Source organism: Myotis nattereri (assembly GCF_964212035.1).
Source record: "Myotis nattereri genome assembly, chromosome: 1".
Lineage (NCBI taxonomy): Eukaryota > Metazoa > Chordata > Mammalia > Chiroptera > Vespertilionidae > Myotis > Myotis nattereri.
In genome coordinates this window covers 36,333,994-36,353,344 of record NC_138075.1, presented here as the reverse complement: position 1 = coordinate 36,353,344, position 19,351 = coordinate 36,333,994, and the positions used below count along the sequence as shown (strand labels likewise).

The 19,351-nt window shown below is 37.2% G+C and overlaps 1 protein-coding gene across 4 annotated transcripts in view; it reads left to right on the top strand.

The window, feature by feature from the left end:
• The first annotated feature begins 209 nt into the window (after positions 1-209).
• PSMA3 (proteasome 20S subunit alpha 3) overlaps positions 210-19,351 on the top strand; it is a 23,420-nt gene continuing 4,278 nt past the window's right edge. The window contains exons 1-9 of one of the 4 annotated variants that reach the window (XM_081104393.1): positions 289-375; positions 3,572-3,654; positions 6,272-6,449; positions 9,579-9,697; positions 11,438-11,539; positions 11,622-11,695; positions 14,201-14,273; positions 15,329-15,394; positions 19,272-19,318. In XM_081104393.1, coding sequence (XP_080960519.1) covers positions 9,695-9,697; positions 11,438-11,539; positions 11,622-11,695; positions 14,201-14,273; positions 15,329-15,394; positions 19,272-19,318 — 365 coding nt within the window. In that variant the 5' untranslated portion in view covers positions 289-375; positions 3,572-3,654; positions 6,272-6,449; positions 9,579-9,694. Of the gene's footprint in view, positions 376-3,571; positions 3,655-6,271; positions 6,450-9,573; positions 9,698-11,437; positions 11,540-11,621; positions 11,696-14,200; positions 14,274-15,328; positions 15,395-19,271; positions 19,319-19,351 lie in introns of those variants that run through there. The other 3 variants (XM_081104391.1, XM_081104392.1, XM_081104394.1) reach the window with 3 other exon arrangements.

Below are 19,351 nucleotides of genomic sequence, written 5' to 3'. Positions count from 1 at the left end.
AGAGGGATAGCATAAAAGGTAAATAGTTCCTAGGAAGTGGAATAGAGCAGCTTCTCAAACAACCCGATGACTCAACCTCACGCATGACAGAAACTGAAGAGGAACAACCCCTACCTGACCCTACCCCACCTTCGTCGTTTCTGCTTCTGCGCACCGCCCTTCCTTGGTTGTCCCCTCCTTTTCCTTTCCCACAATCCTCTGTTCCCGGAGCTAAACACCGAGGAACGAACCACAGAGAAGGCTATTGGTTGAGAGATCAGCCAATGAGAGAGCCTGTTACTAGTGTGCGTGCTGCGGTGTAGCGGGAGCGCTTTTGGCCCTGAGACCCTACACGTTCCGCTGGTTTTTAGCAGGATGAGCTCGATCGGCACCGGGGTGAGTTTGTTATCTCTCGGTGTGATAGTGTAGTCGGAGGATTCGCGTTGAAGGGAGCTCGGGCCGCCCGCTTAGGGTGCGCCAGCTCGGGGTGCACTGGGGACTGCTCTCGGCCGAGAGGGCCGCTTCCAGTGGTCCCTCCGACACGCGTATTTCTAGGCCGGGGCCTGCGGTGACGGGGACCTGAGGCTCTGCAGCTCAGGTGTGGCGGGCCTGGCGGCGCCGCCGTGAGATGGAGCCGCTGGGGATTGCTGAGTCACGTTCTTGATCCTCTCCGGGAAACCGAAAGTGGAAATTCGTGGGGCGTGAGACACAGTGGGAAGGGCCGGGCGTCAGCCCCTCCTGGGAACCGCCGAGCCCGGGCGGCTGAGGGTCCGAGGTCTGAGACGCGCTTTCCGCGGGCGGCTCCGTCCAGTGGCCCGGGTGCTGCTGACTCACGGGGCCTTCTCCATCTTCCCCCGTGGGGAGTGATCGCTCCGTGTGCTTCTTTGGAAACTACCCGGACAGAACTAGTAAGAAAAATGGTCTCAAAAGTGAAATCTGAAGAATCCTTTATTTCTTTCTGTGTCCCAGCGTTTCCTGTACAGAGTACCTAGCAAACTACTGCAGACATTGAAATTATTAGCTAGGGACCTAGCCGCTTCTGACTTTGCATAGACAAGACTGTTGAGGATTTTGGAGTTGGACTTGTTCGGCTAATTTCCTTTGTTAAACGTCCTGCATATATGCAATCTTTTGCTTACCCCTTTTATGTATTTCTCCATATAGAAAATAATAGTTTTGTTAGATTGGTTGTTTGCATGAAGGCGTTGAATAATGGGTTTCTGAGAGTTCACAGGATTTGGATACTCAGCATTAAGCCCAAGTACTGGGTTTCCGAGTTTGATAATAGGCAGCTTATGTTTGGAATGGTTTATTCCATTTGGTTATGTGATGCTAGTTTGTCATGTTTTTTTGTTTGTTTTTAGGAATAGTAGTTGCTTAGTAATGTAGCAAATTGACTTTGCAACTGCGTTAATATTACTTTCGATTGATAGTGTTTCATTCTCCAAACCCTGTAAAAACACTTGTTAATATAACCTTTCGTTGTTACAGTGGTAGAGTTAAGAATCTTCAGGAAGCACCTCTGTGGAGGCCTGTCTCCTGTTACCACTTCTAGTAAGACCTGTCTACTTGACATTTCTCTCCACCTGAGGGTTTAACAGGCATTTCAAACTACATGTCCAAAGTAGAGCTCTGGGTTTTCTTGCCCTTTTGCATCTCTTACAATCTTTTTTTTTTTTTTTAATATATTTTATTGATTTTTTACAGAGAGGAAGGGAGAGAGATAGTTAGAAACATCGATGGGAGAGAAACATCGATCAGCTGCCTCCTGCACATCTCCTACTGGGGATGTGCCCGCAACCCAGGTACATGCCCTTGACCGGAATGAACCTGGGACCCCTCAGTCCGCAGGACGACGCTCTATCCACTGAGCCAAACCGGTTTCGGCATCTCTTACAATCTTGAGTCTTCAGTGAACAGTCCGGTTCTAGTTGCTCAAGTGAAAAAAGAAAAAAGTATGATTCACCTGTAATTTCTTTTTTGCTTCTTATTTGCATCCCCTACAAGCTGCAGCTCAGTGAGTGGTCCAGCTCTAGTTGCTCAAATGAAAAAAATCTTTAATTTCTTTTTTACTTTACTCCTAGAGCCCATGCATTAGCAGGGTTTGTTGTGGGGGGAGAGAGGAGGCTCTCTACCCTCAAAAGATACTGCTTTTCATCTTTTTTTCTCTAGTCGAAGTACCACCTTTGGAATACCTGATCTCTGCTTCCACTCTTGTTCCCACTGCAATTCATTCTTCAGATGAATGATGTTTTTTTAAAAAATTAGGTTATATCAGCCCCCCCCCCCCTTTTACATTCCAATGACTTCCTATTGCATTTAGAGTAAAATATAAACTTCTTACTCCAGCCTGGAAGGCAGCATAGTTTATCCCCACATATCTCTGATAGTTTTCTCTCTGCCACTTACAGTGCTCAAGACGCAGTGGCCTTGTTTCTTTTCCTGGGTTGTGCTAGGCTTATTTCCACCTGCAGGTCTTTAGGCCAAAAGCCAGGATGGCTCCTCCATATCCTGAATGGCTAGTTCAGGGGTGGGCAAACTTTTTGACTCGAGGGCCACAATGGGTTCTTAAACTGGACCGGAGGGTCGGAACAAAAGCATGGATGGAGTGTTTGTGTGAACTGATATAAATTCAAAGTAAACATCATTACATAAAAGGGTACGGTCTTTTTTTTTTTTAGTTTTATTCATTTCAAACGGGCCGGATTCAGCCCGCAGTCCGTAGTTTGCACACGGCTGGCTACTGTGGGACTCAGTCTAAATAACTAAATAGAACTAACTGCCCCAGCAAGACCTTTCCTGACCAGGTAGTCTGTAATAGTTGCTCCTATCATTTCAATCTGTTTTATTTTCATTATAGTCCTTTTTTAAAAAAAAACATGTTTGTATTGATTTTAGAGAGAGGAAGGAAGAGAAAAAAAACATTGACGAGAGAGAGAGAGAGAGAGAGAGAGAGAGAGAGAGAGAGAGAGAGAGAGAGAGAGAAAGATCTGTTGTCTCCCGTATTCACCTGGGCATGTGCCCTGACCAGGAATGGAACCGGAGACCTTTTGGTGCATGGGGCAATGTTCAACCAACTGAGCCACACTGGACAGGGCTCATTATAGTCCTTTTTCTCGGTTACTGCTGTATCTCCAACATGAGATTTGTGCCCGGTCTGATTTGAAATGAAGGCGTTAAAGAATGAGTATTCTCTTAATATTCCCTTATAATGACTAACATGTTTATTACATGTTTTAATGCTAAATGATTTGTCTAAGGCTCCTCAGTTTGTTTAGTGCCACAGTTACGAATTAGAATGTTCTGACTTCAGTGTTATTTCTGCCATACCATAGTAATTACAAAATTGAGTTTTGTGTTTTATTGGAAAAAAGTTGCTTTTATCTGGGCCTTCTATCTATTACTTCCCAGTAGCAGAAATCTAAAGCGTATAACTTTTGCCTTAGCTTCTGTTGCTGCTCTGACATGCTAAAGTCTTTGTTGAGAGTTAACACACATTTCTGATGTATAAGCCATTTTAGAAAAAAAGTTGTAAGGTTATTATTGCCAAAGATACATAACTATAGGCTTATTGTTGCCTTTTTCCTCCCAGTATGACCTGTCAGCCTCTACATTCTCTCCTGACGGAAGGGTTTTTCAAGTTGAATATGCTATGAAGGCTGTGGAAAACAGTAGGTAAGAAACATTGCTTTACTTGAAATTAGCATATTATTAAATATCTCCTTTTCTATATTTTTGGTACTTAGCCTTTGTTATGTTACTTTGGTACAAAACATGTGTCCTAAAATAATCTCAATTTATTAGTCATTTTCAGATCTTTTTTTAGGCCAGATCATTTCATGAGTCTCAGTCCTGTATTTCGATTTGGACATTTTACCATGTCTCAAATGTAGTGTATAAAACCAAATTCATTATCATCTTTGCTAGCCCATTTCTTTTTTCTTTTAGATATATTTTATTGATTTTTTTACAGAGAGGAAGGGAGAAGGATAGAGAGTTAGAAACATCGATGGCGAAACATCTGATCAACTGCCTCCTGCACACCCCCTACTGGGATGTGCCCGCAACCCAGGTGCATGCCCTTGACCATTATTGAACCTGGGACCCTTCAGGCTGCAGGCTGATGCTCTATCCACTGAGCCAAACCAGTTAGGGTTAGCCCATTTCTTTTTAAAATTCATGGTTTATCTCATTGTTTTCTTTGGCCATTAGGTTTTTTAGGTTTTAACTTGTATTTCTTTTTTTTTAAATGTCCTATGCCATTAGTCATGTGTTCCTGTCTGCAGGGATTTAAAAAATTCTGCTGCTGCCACACTCCAAAAGGTGTAGGATCACTAAGATGCTTTTCCTGTTGGACTCACTTCCTTTACTTTCTCTCTTATTGTTTAGAATAAGGCATTAAAATGATCCTGTGGCAAATTTTATGAGTCTTTTATTGAAGAACTTGCATCAGTTATAGTTACATGTTAATTGTATTTTTGAATCTGAAGAAGCTTTGGGATGAATTAAAGGACTTTTAAAAATGAATTTGTATTATAGCATTTCACTCAGATCTCAAAGAAATTTTTCAGGCCTACTAAACAAATGGTGTTGGTGTTTAAGCTCAGTTATTTAAAATAATAATGAGCCCTAGGTAGTTTGGCTCAGTGGATAGAGTGTCATCCTGCAGACTGAAGGTACCGGGTTCGATTCCTGTCAAGGGCACAGCCCGGGTTGTGGGCTTAATCCCCAGTGTGGGGCGTGCAAGAGGCAGCCAATCAATGATTTTCTCTCATCATTGATGTTTCTACCTCTCTCTCCCTCTCCCTTCCTCTCTGAGATCAATACAAAAATATATAAAAAAATAAAATAATAATGAAAGCTTTTGGAGTAGAGGTGGAGTAGGGAAATGTTTGTAGAGTTTTAGAAAAATCCATATGCAAATAGTGAGTTATTCAAATTTGTACTAGTATCTTTAATACTGGTATATGATTATGGAGACTGTTATTTGTCTTTGCATGTGCTAGCGCTCAGTAGTTATTCCTGAGTGCTAGAAAGAAAGTATGTGGATTTCTAATGGTTTATGAAATATTAAAAATTTTTTGAGCAAAAATACATTTTGAGTCCTATTATAGGATTTGAAACAAAGTTAATTTATTTTGTGTTTAAATGTTGTATTAGATACATTGGTATATTTATAGGCTTTTGGTATCTGATACTGCAATAGAACTAAAGCTGTTAAGAATTTAGGCTAAAATGTACTTGCTATTGTATACAAAGCTTGATAGAGTTCAGAAGAGAGTCATATTCAAGAAAAAGTTGACACATTTTCTTCCTGTTGATAAAGGGAGATTGGCTTTTAGACCAGGGAGCTGGAGAAAGACTTGAGAAAGTTACTATTTTTCCCCCTCCTCTGCATTCTTGCACTTTTCATTAGTGTAAAAAATGGTAAGAGAAGTATCAACTAAGAAAAACTGGAAATACATTTTGAAACCATCTGTAACCCAGAAAATTGAGGCTAGGCTATGGGGCTCTGTGTATTTAATAATTGGCTTTCTATTAAGTATTTCTAAATATGATTTAAAACCGTTACATTTAAATAAAATTGGAATTTTTAAAAATGGAAACACTATAAATGATGTTTTTATCTGCATAAAGAAAAAATACGGAAAGTTATTCTTTTAAAGGGATCTATAATACCTGATATGATAGAATATTGGATGAGGATCACAAGATGTGAATTTTCTGCCCTGGCTGGAAGATAGCTCAATTGGTTAGAGCATCCTCCCCCATATGCCAAGGTTGGGTGTTTGATCCATGGTTAGGGCACATACAGGAAGCAACCAATTAATGCATAAATAAGTGGAACAACAAACTGATGTTTCTCTCTCACTTCCCCGTCTCCTCTGCCCCCCCTTCTCTCTCTCAAAATCATTAAATTAAAAAAATATTTTTTAGGAAACAAGATGTGAATTTTCCTCCTAGCTGCTACTTAATAGTGATAGCAGGTAGGGTTACTTTATGCAGTCTTATAATGTTAGGTGTAGACATCTACCCTAACTACTCACATAACTGACAATAAGAATGAAATCTATGTAAAAACATTTGGAAAATCTTTTAAATGCTGTGTGGGAACAAAAGTGAAAATTAGAAAAATTAGATTGCATATTAATTTTCTTAAGAATCTGGCCTATAAACTAATAGTTAGAAAACATTTACCATTTATTTAAATAAATTGATTTAAGATTATATTACTGCATTGAATGATGATCAGTTGCTTTTATTAAAATATATTTTATTGATTTTTTCACAGAGAGGAAGAGAGAGGGATAGAGAGTTAGAAACATCGATGAGAGGGAAACATCGATCAGCTGCCTCCTGCACACCCCCTACTGGGTATATGCCCGCAACCAAGGTACATGCCCTTGACTGGAATCGAACCTGGAATCTTTGAGTCCACAGGCCGACGCTCTATCCATTGAGCCAAACCGGTCAGGCAATGATGATCAGTTTTTTTAAAGAAAGAAATTTAATCTTGGGAATTTAAAAGTAAAATATTTTTGAGTGCCTGCTAAGTATAGGAACTACCAGATTAATTAATGACATATAAGATAATACTTAAAAGTACTATGATCTTAATTTTATACCCCTAGAAGGTGATATGCAAGAGATTAAACTATAATCTTCCTCTTTAGCCTCATTGAGGAATCATAATATGAAAGAAAAATTGTGAAATATAACATAAGGATTAGATTGTTTAGAACAAAAATGTACACAAAATTTTGGTGTCCAGATCCTGATATACTTAGGACCTCAAAGAGCATTTTTTATGTAGACTATAGGTTCTCTCCATCTTTACTGCTACCCTAAAGAGCTTTTATTTATGCAGGTCATTGGTCCTATTAATATTTACCATGTTAGATTTTAAAACAACTAAAAATACTAAATCATTCAAAAGAACAATAATAAACACAATTGCATGTTACCATAAAAATTTAAATGAATGTTATTTAAAAATATTAAATATTGGTAACATTTGTAATAAAAAATAAACTATCCAAAATATATTTCAAAATGTAGTGTGAAGAGTGGCAGATCACAATAGTTAATTAAAGCTTAATAGAAGACAGATTCTCATATCTGCTTCTGCTTCAATATGTTTACTTTTATTGAAGCTTGTGAAGCAAATCAGGCTTCATGCAGGTATGTAGTTGGAAAAATGAGAAGTATTTTAATAGCCTTTTCAGATATAGATGTTGTTCTAGGAACAACTCAAAACAGTTTTTCCCGTGCAGAAGCACTTTGAGTACCTTTAATTTCAGTATGATAATAAAAAGATAGGTACTTAGGGGTTATCATATAATAATATTAATTACTGCTTTATCAAGGACATTCTTAGTTTAAAAAATATATTTTTATTGATTTCAGAACAGAAGGGAGAGAGAGGGAGGGAGAAAAATAGATGATGATTTGGAGTAACTAGGAAAGGCTACCTGAGGCTAAAGAGTTTAAGTCCCAGCGAATTTGCCAAAGTTTGTAGAAATTTATTTAAATATGCAGTGGTGAGGAGGAAGTGTATTCTAGCACCCAGGGTAACCTCAATGAAGACTTAACAGCAAAAATGAACATAAGATATTTGAGGGATGATAGGGAGGTTGAATTCAGTAGAGCACTGGATTTATAAATAGGAATTTGAATAAGCTAGATGGGCTTTGCAGATTCTCAGGGTTTTTGAAAGGTGGGCCCAGGAGTTAAAACTTGAAAGGGGAGCCATGCTTGAAGTGTGGGGGAAGGAGTATCTAAAATTCTTCGCAATATGTGTACGTGGTTCTGTTCATTTTTCTGGTTGTTTCTAATCAGAATTCCTTTTATTAAAAGGATTAGAAAATAAAATAATGTATTTTCATCTTAAAATGGCAACATATAATTTCTCCACATTTTATTTAAGAGATTAAGATCAATTTTTAAATTCTTTTTTAACTATGTTTTTATTGATTTCAGAGAGGAAGGGAGCTGGAGAGATAGAAACATGAATGATAAGAGAGTATCATGGATCGGCTGGCTCCTACACGCCCCCTACTGGGGATAGAGCTTTCAACCCGGGCATGTGCCTTGACAGGAATCGAACTGTGACCTCCTGGTTCATAGGTCTATGCTCAACCACTAAGCTGTTTTTGTGTAGAACATATATTCTTTTACATACTTACTAGAGGCCTGGTGCATGACATTCATGCACTGGGGGGTGTGAGGGTCCCTCAGGCGGACCTGCACCCTCTCCAGTCTGGGAGCCCTCAGGGGAGCCCTCTCCAATCCGGGAGTTTCTATCTGTCTTTGCAATCATATGAGTGAATTGTCTGAGACCCCAATTCAGTTTGGTTTGTTGCTCACAGAATAATAGAGGCTTTTTTTTTCTTTGCTTCATTGGTGGAGATTTCCTGGAAGTTTTAGGATATCTTCCCTTTAATTTTTCCTTGACACTCTGATTTTACTTATGTCTCTCACCTTTGTTTTCTCTCCATCCCCCACTGCAACAGTAACTTGCTCCAGGCTCACGTTGCTAGTGCAGCGGTTCTCAACCTGTGGGTCGCGACCCCTTTGGCGGTCGAACGACCCTTTCATAGGGGTCGCCTAAGACCATCCTGCATATCAGATATTTACATTACGATTCATAACAGTAGCAACATTACAGTTATGAAGTAGCAACGAATATAATTTTATGGTTGGGTCACAACATGAGGAACTATATTTAAAGGGCCAGAAGGTTGAGAACCACTGCTCTAGTGTCTAGGACAGGGGGGGTACGGTCTTTTTTTTTTTTTTTTTTTAGTTTTATTCATTTCAAACGGGCCGGATCCGGCCTGTGGGCCGTAGTTTGCCCACGGCTGGTCTAGGAGATCCATCTGCCACCAGAACTATGATTCCGCTTCTGGTCCTGGGGCTGCCACCAAAACTATTCCCAGAATTCCTGGTGCTCCCCGTGATCTTGTCTTCGCCCTGTGGCCTCCCACTCTGCCAAGTCCTCCAAGCCGCCAGCTCTCCCTCTCCGCCTAGCGCCTGTGTATGCAATTTAACCTCCCATCTTTGCTGGGTTAATTTGCATACTCACTCCTGATTGGCCGGTTGGTGTGGTGGAGGGATGGTCAATTTACATGTTTTTCTTTATTATATAGGATTATAAGCAGTACATGGTTACTGCAGAAAAAGCAAATAAGCAAAATTTAAAAAAAAAAAGAATTATAATCTATCCACCCAAGTTAGTCACTGTTAACTTTTTAGCTTGTGTATAGCTTGTCTCTTCAATGCATATAATGTACCACTTTTAATAGGCATGAATTTAGTCAACATTTGTTATAATATGGCTATCATATGCCAGACACTGTGCCATTTTGTACATAATTTGTTGGCATCTTTTTTCACTTAAGTTTTAATATCCTTTTTGTCACATGATGTTCATTTATATGGCTATAATTTACTACACTTAAGGTAGTTTACCCTTTCTAGTTTTCAAATGTATTTGTTTTAAAGTATTTGACATGCTTTAAAAAACTAAATGTTACCTATTTTTGTGTTTATGAAGTTCATTAAAAATTTTTGATTTTCTTGTGCTTGTTTCAGTACAGCTATTGGAATCAGATGTAAAGATGGTGTTGTCTTTGGGGTGGAAAAATTAGTCCTTTCTAAACTTTATGAAGAAGGGTCCAACAAACGACTTTTTAATGTTGATCGGCATGTTGGAATGGTAAGGTCACATTTTAAAATGTTTCCTTTTGCCTTGTCCAGTTTCTTGTAAAGTAACTGATTGGAATATATTAAGATGTGTTAAAAGAACCCATTTATTACTTTAGCATTGAGGTTGAAACAGATTAGAAAGCAGCCACAGAAGTAATCACAGATAGTTACTGGTTTGTGAACAGCTCTCATAACTTGATTGGAAATAGATACGAAAAACCAAGTTGCCTTAAGAAAAGGGAGAGGGGTGAGAAATGTGTGTAGAAAAGAGAAGTTGGGCTCTGGCCTGTTTTGGTCAGTGGTTAGAGTTGGCCTTTTGTGATGGAAAAATTGTTATCCAGAATTTTCAAATTTTTCCATTTGTTATTTAAAGCCAGGAAACTGATGGCATTTCTTATAGCCAGAAATTGGCAAAACATTAGACATTGAATAGGATTAGGAACAATGAAGGATTAATGTTTTGTTTCCACAATTGTCTTCAAGTGATTTGAGAATTTTAAGACTACAATAAGCTTTCTCCAAAGCAATGGATGACTTAAATAATGAAATTTACTGGCTAGGTAACCTTTGGAAAGTCACTCTAAAAACACTTGTTTCCTCATTTGCTAAACTATGGTGATAATAATACCTACCTTATACATTTGTTGGCAAGGTTAAAAATAGTTATATAAAATGTTAATTAGCATGTAATGAGTGCTCAATATGTGTTAAGAATTTTCATCATTATTACTAATAGTAAGTAGCAGTAGATAAAAGGCTATTAAAAATTACAAATTCTGAAAATTTTCTAAATAAGCAGTTTCCAGACTTTTTTGGTTCCTAGTACCTATGTTCCAGTAATTTTTTTTTTATGTCTTCTCTGGGCCAAAAATATACCCAATGGTTCTATTTATTATGTATTTAGGTCCAAACAACTTAAGTGTTTATGTCCTAAAACCTAAGTAGCCATTAAAAAAATGACACATAGAATGAAAGGAATATGTATATTTTAATTTTTAAACAATTACAATTAATGTGAACTGTATAACTTCTAACGTTTGGAATCAGATTACTTGCTGCCCTCTTCATTTCCTGTTCCACATTGATTTTTGCAAAGTACTTATTTTTTATTAGAGCAACCCAGCTTCTCAGTGATTTGATGTATTGAAAGGAGTGTAGAATGATTTGATGTTGAAACTGAACTGCTTTGACAAATGTTTCCCCCAAACTTAATGTCCCACAACTCTTGAGAGTTCATTCTAGTGCTTAGACTATCTCAGTATTTGGTTTGGTAACTGCAGTTGTAAACCACTAATCTTGGAAGATATGTAGCTTGTCAAGTTTTGGTTTGGCATAGCAATTTATTAATCAGTAGGCTGAAAAAGGAGATTTGAGGTTGTGCTGTTTAGACCAAAACTTTTAATAACTTTTTGAACATACAGCTGCTATAAATAAAGGAAAGATCAGTCCTTAACCAAGACCAAAAGTTTTATTATTTTTGTTTTAATCTTTATAATGAAGTGGTGGATTGATTATAATCATTCTGAATGTGATCACTGGACAAAGCAATAAAGTCACACATGGTAAATTTTCTAAATTGTAATCCCATATCAAGCATCAAAAGGCCAGAATGTCTTTTGAAGACCTTTAAGCCAAAAAAACTTAGTTTTAGTGGTGATACTCATTAAATATTTTAAAAACCTATAATAATTATGTACTTTCCCTGATTTATGATAGTTCTATCTATTCAGTTGGTACTTACTTCTTTCAGGCAGTAGCAGGCTTGTTGGCAGATGCTCGTTCTTTAGCAGACATTGCAAGAGAAGAAGCTTCCAACTTTAGATCTAACTTTGGCTATAACATTCCACTAAAAGTAAGTTGATAACATGTTGGGGAGGCTTTTGAACAGTAATAGAGGTTCATTGATAAGCTCTTGTTTTCCTCCCTTCCCCCAGCATCTTGCAGACAGAGTGGCCATGTATGTACACGCATATACACTCTACAGTGCTGTTAGACCTTTTGGCTGCAGGTATGAAATTTTCTGATTTATTTACTCAGATCTGTACTATAGGTACCTGTTTTTCCCAGTACTTTAGCCTTTTATACCTTAAAAATATGAACTAAGAGGTATTAGGGCAGTGATTGAATACAATGTACATAAAAATAGAAACTTTGAATAGTGAAAAACACTATACAGAGTTGAACTGACGATGAAACATAGAACTCATAGTAATAATTTTAATTTGACTATAACAAATTCTCTGGAGGAAGGTGATTTGGTCTAAAGGTATAAACTTCCAGTTAAAAGATAAATAAGCACTAGAGATGTAATGTACAGCCTTATGTCTATACTTAACACTGCTGTATGATATTTAGAAAAGTTGAGAGTAAATCCTAAGAGGTGTCATTACAAGGAGAAAATTTTTTTCTTTACTGTACTTAATATGAGATGATGGGTGTTAACTAATAAACCTATTGTGGTAATCATTTCACAGTTTTTGTAAATCAAATCATCATGCTGTACCTCTAAAACTTTGATACAGAGGTGTATGTTAATTGTTTTTCAATAAAACAAAAAAGCATTCTCTGATGTTAGATCCTGACATTCCCAGGAAACTGCAAACTGATATTCTGTGTTGTCATTATTAGGTAGCCAGCTTTACTGACACCTTGGTTTTCTCATTAATTTCCATCTGTCTACTTGGGAGTTTTTTAGCAGTCAGTAATGAATGCATACAAAAATACATTTTAAGTTCTTAGTCTCAGTTTCTTATTTTTTTTTTAAAAATATATTTTATTGATTTTTTGCAGAGAGGAAGGGAGAGAGATAGAGAGTTAGAAACATCGATGAGAGAAACATCCATCAGCTGCCTCCTGCACATCTCCTACTGGGGATGTGCCCGCAACCAAGGTACATGCCCTTGACTGGAATCAAACCCGGGACCTTTCAGTCTGCAGGCCGAAGCTCTATCCACTGAGCCAAACCGGTTTCGGCCAGTTTCTTATTGTTAAGGTGGAATGCTGGTATTTTATTCTGGGGCAAGCTAGGATGTAGTTTCATCAAGATCTCTAGAGTATACATTCAGATGTGGCTTAGATGTAAATATTCAAATACAGCTTCTCAGAGATCTGTCATGGCTCTAGATTTCCCTCAAAAAGATGTTTATAACTTTAAAAAAATCTTTATTGTTGAAAGTTTTACATATGTCTCCCTATTTCCCCCATTGACCCCTTTTAGTTCCCCCTAGTTTATAACTTAAAAAAATAAACATGTCAGCCCTAGCCAGTTAGGCTCAGTGGATAGAGCGTCGGCCTGCGGACTGAAGGGTCCCAGGTTCTATTCTGGCCAAGGGCACATGCCCAGGTTGTGAGCTTGATCCCCAGTAGTGGCTGTGCAGGAGGCAGCCAATCAGTGATTCTCTCTCAATCATTGATGTTTCTCTCTCTCCCTCCCTCTCCCTTCCTCTCTGAAATCAATAAAAATATATTTAATAAATAAAGTCTGCCAAGCCAGTGTGGGGGGATGGGGGGGCAGAAAGATAAGTGTGTTATCATGGATATAATTTTAGAGGTGATATGATAAATGTATGCATAGTGGGACACCAGTTAGGGAATGGTCTCTGAAATGTTGGCAAGGAAAGGAGGTTGTGAGATGGGGCATTGATAAGAGTATTTCAAGCAAAGGGACTAGTATGAAACTACACGGGCATTTCAGATAATGTGGAGGTAGTCAAGTATCCTCATTGTGTAGACTGTGTTTATGTGATATTGAAGATGTAGGAAGGGGTCAGATCATATAGAAGTTTGCTCCATACTTAAAAAACCTTGAGGGGCTTTAAAATAATGACAGTCAGTTATATACTCTGCAAGATAAATCTCATAGCCATGTGGAAAATGGAAGGGAATGATGCTAGTGGTGGGAATTGGACTGGTGGCTTTTAAGGTATTCTGTACATTAAATGATATATAAGATGAGGCTGGTTTCTTTTCCACTTCTTAAGGGAAAGGAAAGAAATTACAATTTCAGAAAATCAGTAATTCACATGATTGTTTCATAGCCCAATTTTAATTTGTTGAGCATATAAAAATGCACTGAGCTTCTTTGGCTTATTGCAGAAAAATAATTGGAGAAATATGGGGGCTAGCTGCCCCAAAATGAAGGAACAAGAGCTTGAGGTAGATTCAGTGTATTCACATCAGGAATTTTGTCACCTTGGGTTTTTTCATATTTATGTTTTTACCTATTGGGTCCTCTTATTAGTATTCCACCTATCATTACTCTTTTGTCTCTGTTGTCCTCCCAGGAAAATTTCATCAGAAAGTTGAATACTAATCAAACAAAGTCCATGAATTTTGAACAGTTTCAAAAGTATACTAGTTTTCATTAAAACTACCTTATCAAAGTGTATATATATGTATACTTACGTATATAAGTAGTTTATCTTAGAAAGTACAATTTCATTTTTATCACTGTATTTTTAAAATACTTTTCTGGTATTAAGAACTATGGTTTAAACAATTTCTTTTTATGAAGTTTCATGTTAGGGTCTTACAGTGTGAATGATGGTGCACAACTCTACATGATTGACCCGTCGGGTGTTTCATACGTGAGTAATTTTGAATCATATGGAATTCTATTTTTAGTTTAATAGTATGTTATTAGCACTGAAATAATATATTTAGTTTACATAAAGTTTCTTTAAAATTCATTCAAAGAATGTAACATTTTGTTTAGCATTAATAACAATAACCTATGGATATGAGGCAGAGGAAAGATTAGTTTTCAGTATGCTGCTTATAAAAACTGCAATGCGAACATAAAATTTTGAATATGTGGTATTTTCTTTATTACTATAAAAGGTAGCAGTGTCTTAAGACTGCATATATTTTCACTTTTAAAAAAAGGACTTTAAATGGGATTTCTTTGACCTTTCACCATCTTCTGAGATTTTTTTTAACTTAAAAAAAATGATTTTATATTTTGTCATTACATGCAGGTATAAATGGACATTCTTTAATTTAACAAATACAATTTATAATAGAAATAATAAAGAATTATGGTTTAGACTGCAGTGGTTCTCAACCTTCTGGCCCTTTAAATACAGTTCCTCATGTTGTGACCCAACCATAAAATTATTTTCGTTGCTACTTCAAACTGTAATGTTGCTACTGTTATGAATCATAATATAAATATCTGATATGCAGGATGGTCTTAGGCGACCCCTGTGAAAGGGTCGTTCAACTGCCAAAGGGGTCGCGACCCACAGGTTGAGAACCGCTGGTTTAGAGTATAGAACTCATAGGAAATTCAGAAATAACCTTTTTCATTGTTAAAATGCTAAAAAAATTTTCATTCCCACTCTCAAAAATGTCTCTAGTTCATGAAATACACATAATGAAATTTGTTTTTCTTTGGCTATATCTGTATTAAAAATAACCCATATTCAAACTTCTAGAATTAAGTTTGGTGTTTTAAATATTTTGAGCTCCTTGGTGTTCATTAGCATGTGTTTGACTGTATTTCTGTAGACTTACTTTTGAAAGTCATTTAACATTCTTTCATTAACCTTTAAATACAAACAGTAGTCATCAATGATTTATAATAGTATATTAATTGAATATATACATATATATTTTTTTGGTGTGTGTTCTTTTTAAATAGGGTTATTGGGGCTGTGCTATTGGCAAGGCCAAGCAAGCTGCAAAGACAGAAATAGAAAAGCTTCAGGTAGGTAATACATAATGCTTGAATTTTTGCTATATCATTATTCTCATGTAATGAAGTTTTATCACCACAAACTAAACCTTTTCTACCAAGTACTAGTATATAGCATATGGTTTGCTGTTTCGAGCAGAACTTACTGAAGCTGCTAAGTAGCTGAATAGGAAAGCTGGTAACATTTTACTTGTGGAATTGTGTCATGGATCACTTTATGATTTTGATATCTGCTTATTGTAAACCCTTAGTCCAGAAAAATACAAAGTATCATGTAATTTCACAAAATGCTTCAAGGCCATTTATGGGAACCCTATGAGCCTTCTTAGGTTGAGAACTTTGGTTTTTATTCTATCATTTCTTCTGGAGCACTTTTGTCTGTGCATGTCTTACATTAAGAGTGTGACTGCTCCAGTCCTTGTCTTTCCTTTGTTCCTGCCTACATTAAGGCATGAAACTCTGTCCTGTCCCAACTACCCACTCTCTCTACCCCCAAGAAGCAGAAATCCATCTTCAGTGTAAAAAAGTTTTCTTAAAAGTTTGTTGGTTTTCCTTTTAGCCAATTTGAGCAACTTAATATTGAAACAAGTTAATATTACCAATTCTTTATTGCTAATCAGAAAGGTCCCAAAAAGGCAGGCATATGACTTGAGTATTTTGGTAAATTACAGTAAGAAAAAATTTCATATACATTTAATATTAATGCAGAACTTTGCTTTACTCATTCAGTGCATTCAAGGCCAGGCTCTAGAACATCTTTTTGGTGCTTGAAATTTAATGCCACTTTCTAGACATACAAAACCTAATTCATGTTTGATGTTTTTTGTTTGTTTTGTTGTTGTTAATCCTCACCCAAGGATATTTTCCATTGATTTTTGGGGAGAGTGAGAGAGAGAGGGAAAGACAGAGAAACATTGATGTGAGAGAAACACTTTGATTGGTTGCCTCCTGCACGAGCCCTAGCCAGGGAGGAGCCTGCAACCAAGGTATGTTCCCTTGACCGGAATCAAATCCGGGATCCTTTGGTCCTTAGGCCGATGCTCTATCCACTGAGCAAAACTGGCTAGGGTCATGTTCGGTGTTTTAATAAAACTGGCAAAAGGACCTTAGGCATCACTTAGCCCAAGCACAATCCTGGGTTAAATACACTGGCTAGAACAGGGTTGGGCAAACTTTTTGATTCGGGCCACAATGGGTTCTTAAACTGGACCTGAGGGCTGGAACAAAAGCATGGATGGAGTGTTTGTGTGAACTAATATAAATTCAAAGTAAACATCATTACATAAAAGGGTACGGTCTTTTTTTTCTTTTAGTTTTATTCATTTCAAACGGGCCGGCGGCCTGCGGGCCGTAGTCTGCCCACAGCTGGGCTAGAATCATGGAATTATGTTGGTTATGAATAGTTTCTAGACCTTATGACTCTTAGACCAGTGTTCTTTTCCATCACACACTTTTGATGTAGCACTAAGATCCTGTCTTCTACTCATTTCCCTTTTGCTTTCATCTTTCCTTATTATTGTGTAGAAATTTAAAGAGTATTTAGAATAGTCAAGTATCTTTTTGTCTTTCTGAGGTTAAATCCTAGCAAGGAATGGGAATACCAACAAATCCTAGCAAAGAATTGAGAAAGATCACTTCACTTCAGGAACATGTATACCTAAATGACAAAAAGATGCTCTAAATCAGGTCATCGAACTATGGTTTCTACTTTTCAAAGTTTTATGGGAACACAGCCACATTCAGTCTATGGCTACTTTCACACTACAACAGTAGAGTTTGATAGTTGGAATAGAGACCAAAGTCCATAAAGTCTAAAATATTTACTGTTGGGTCCTTCACAGAAGTTTGTCAACCACCACTCTACATCATTGCTTTGCCTTTTTCTTGTTGTTCACCAAAATTATTATTTTATGAGATAAGAACTGCACGAATATATGTAAAAAAATGTCATTTTAAATGTGGCTTTTGCCCTAGCCAGTTTGGCTCAGTGGATAGAGCATTGGCCTGCAGACTGAAGGATCCCAAGCTCCATCCCAGTGGGGGGCGTACAGGAGACAGCCAATCAGTATTCTCTCTCATCATTGATGTTTCTATCTATCACTTCCTCTTCCTTTTAAAAAATAAAAAAATGTGGCTTTTCACATGTGTTCAAGTTTGCCTTTGTATGATAATTTAGTAAATACAGAATTTAACCCATAAGGAAAAAGTATAAAGATCCTTTCTTTTCACCCCTAACTTTATATAAAAATTAAAGCATCAGAAAAGATGAGTACTATAAATATCTGCATCTAGATTGCAGTTAATATTTCCAGCAGTCTATCCATTTGTATGCTATTTTTCTAAACGATTTGAAACAAAAATTGCCAACATTATGACATTGCATCCCTCACTGCTTCAGCATTTATCTCTTTAGAATACCATTATCACCCTTATCTAATATTCAGTCCATAATCGAGTTGCCTCATTAATCTCAACAATGTCATTTGTAACTGTTTTTCAAACCATAATTAAAGTTCACACACTGAATTTGTTTCCTTATCTCTTATAATTTAAATCCTCCCCTCCCCCCAATACTAATATTTTGAAGAGCCCATGCCAGTTCTTTTATAGTTTAGTACTAGAGGCCTGATGCATGAAATTCATGCAAGGGGCTTGGCCCTCTCAGCTGAGGCTTTATCCAGAAGGTCGTTTAGCTGTCTGGTCTAATTAGCATATTAAGCTTTTATTATAGACTAGTAGCCCTACAGTAGCTCTCCACCTGGTGACCACCTTCCTGTGGCTCCCCCATCCCCCCTCCCCTTATAGCTTGCTGCCCTGCCCCCTCCTGTAGCTCTCCACTGCCTGCTTGTAGCCCGCTGCCCCACCCTCCTGCTGATCTGTGATCTGGTCGTTATGCTTTATGGGGTAACAACCATTTGCATATTACATCTTTGTTATATAGGATTATGATTTTTGTTCTTGCTTTCTCAGATGGCTGTGCAGACACAGAGCATGTTTAAAGTCTAAATAAATACCAAAAGTATAATACTAATGAACCTAGTTTAGAGATAAATTGAATTACTTCAAGTCTGCACTGCTTTATGAACACCCTTTCTTTTATGATTTCCATCCTCCCCAACATATCCAGAATACGAACACCAGTTTGCGCAAACGTGTTTTTTGATCTTATCTTGTGCATTCCATTTATCTTCAAAACCAAACCTAATCTAGCTATGTTCTAGGAACCCACTCAACTCTTGGTTTTTCAAAGTTTTCCCCAACATTTTGCATTTTTGTCATGTAAGGGACAATTTTTCTTAATCATTTCTGTGGATCTTGTGTAGTCTTTTAAACATCAGGGTCTGCCTGTGAATAATAGACTCATAAAGGGATGCGGATTTTAAAAAAAATAACCACTGTCTTATTTATTTAAAATATATTTTTATTGATTTCAGAGAGGAAGGGAGAGATAGAAACATCAGTGATGACAGAATCATTGATCAGCTGCTGTCTGTACTCTGCTACTGGGGATCGAGCCCATAACCCGGGCATGTGCCCTTGACTGGAATCGAATCTGGGACCCTTCAGTCCACAGGCTGACGCTCTGGCCACTGAGCCAAACCAGTTAAGGCAAAGGGGTGTGGATTTTTATAAATTTTAATACTTATCACAAAATTAGTGGTCCCCAGATTAGGGTCATTAAGAATATCAGTTTTGGCATAATAATTTAAAAACATTAAACTGAATCAAATTTAGGCTCTGATCCTTTGGGATGTTATTTTCCTTGGTTTTATATCTGAGAATATGTCACAAGAGTATGGGTTGTGAAAAGAACCTTAAAATAGTTACACAAGTGGAAAGTGTTCTTTTAACTCATAACTTAACTGAATATATATTTTATTTTTTGTAGATGAAAGAAATGACTTGTCGTGATGTTGTTAAAGAAGTTGCAAAAATGTAAGTTGAAATTTCCTTACCATTAACAGAAAT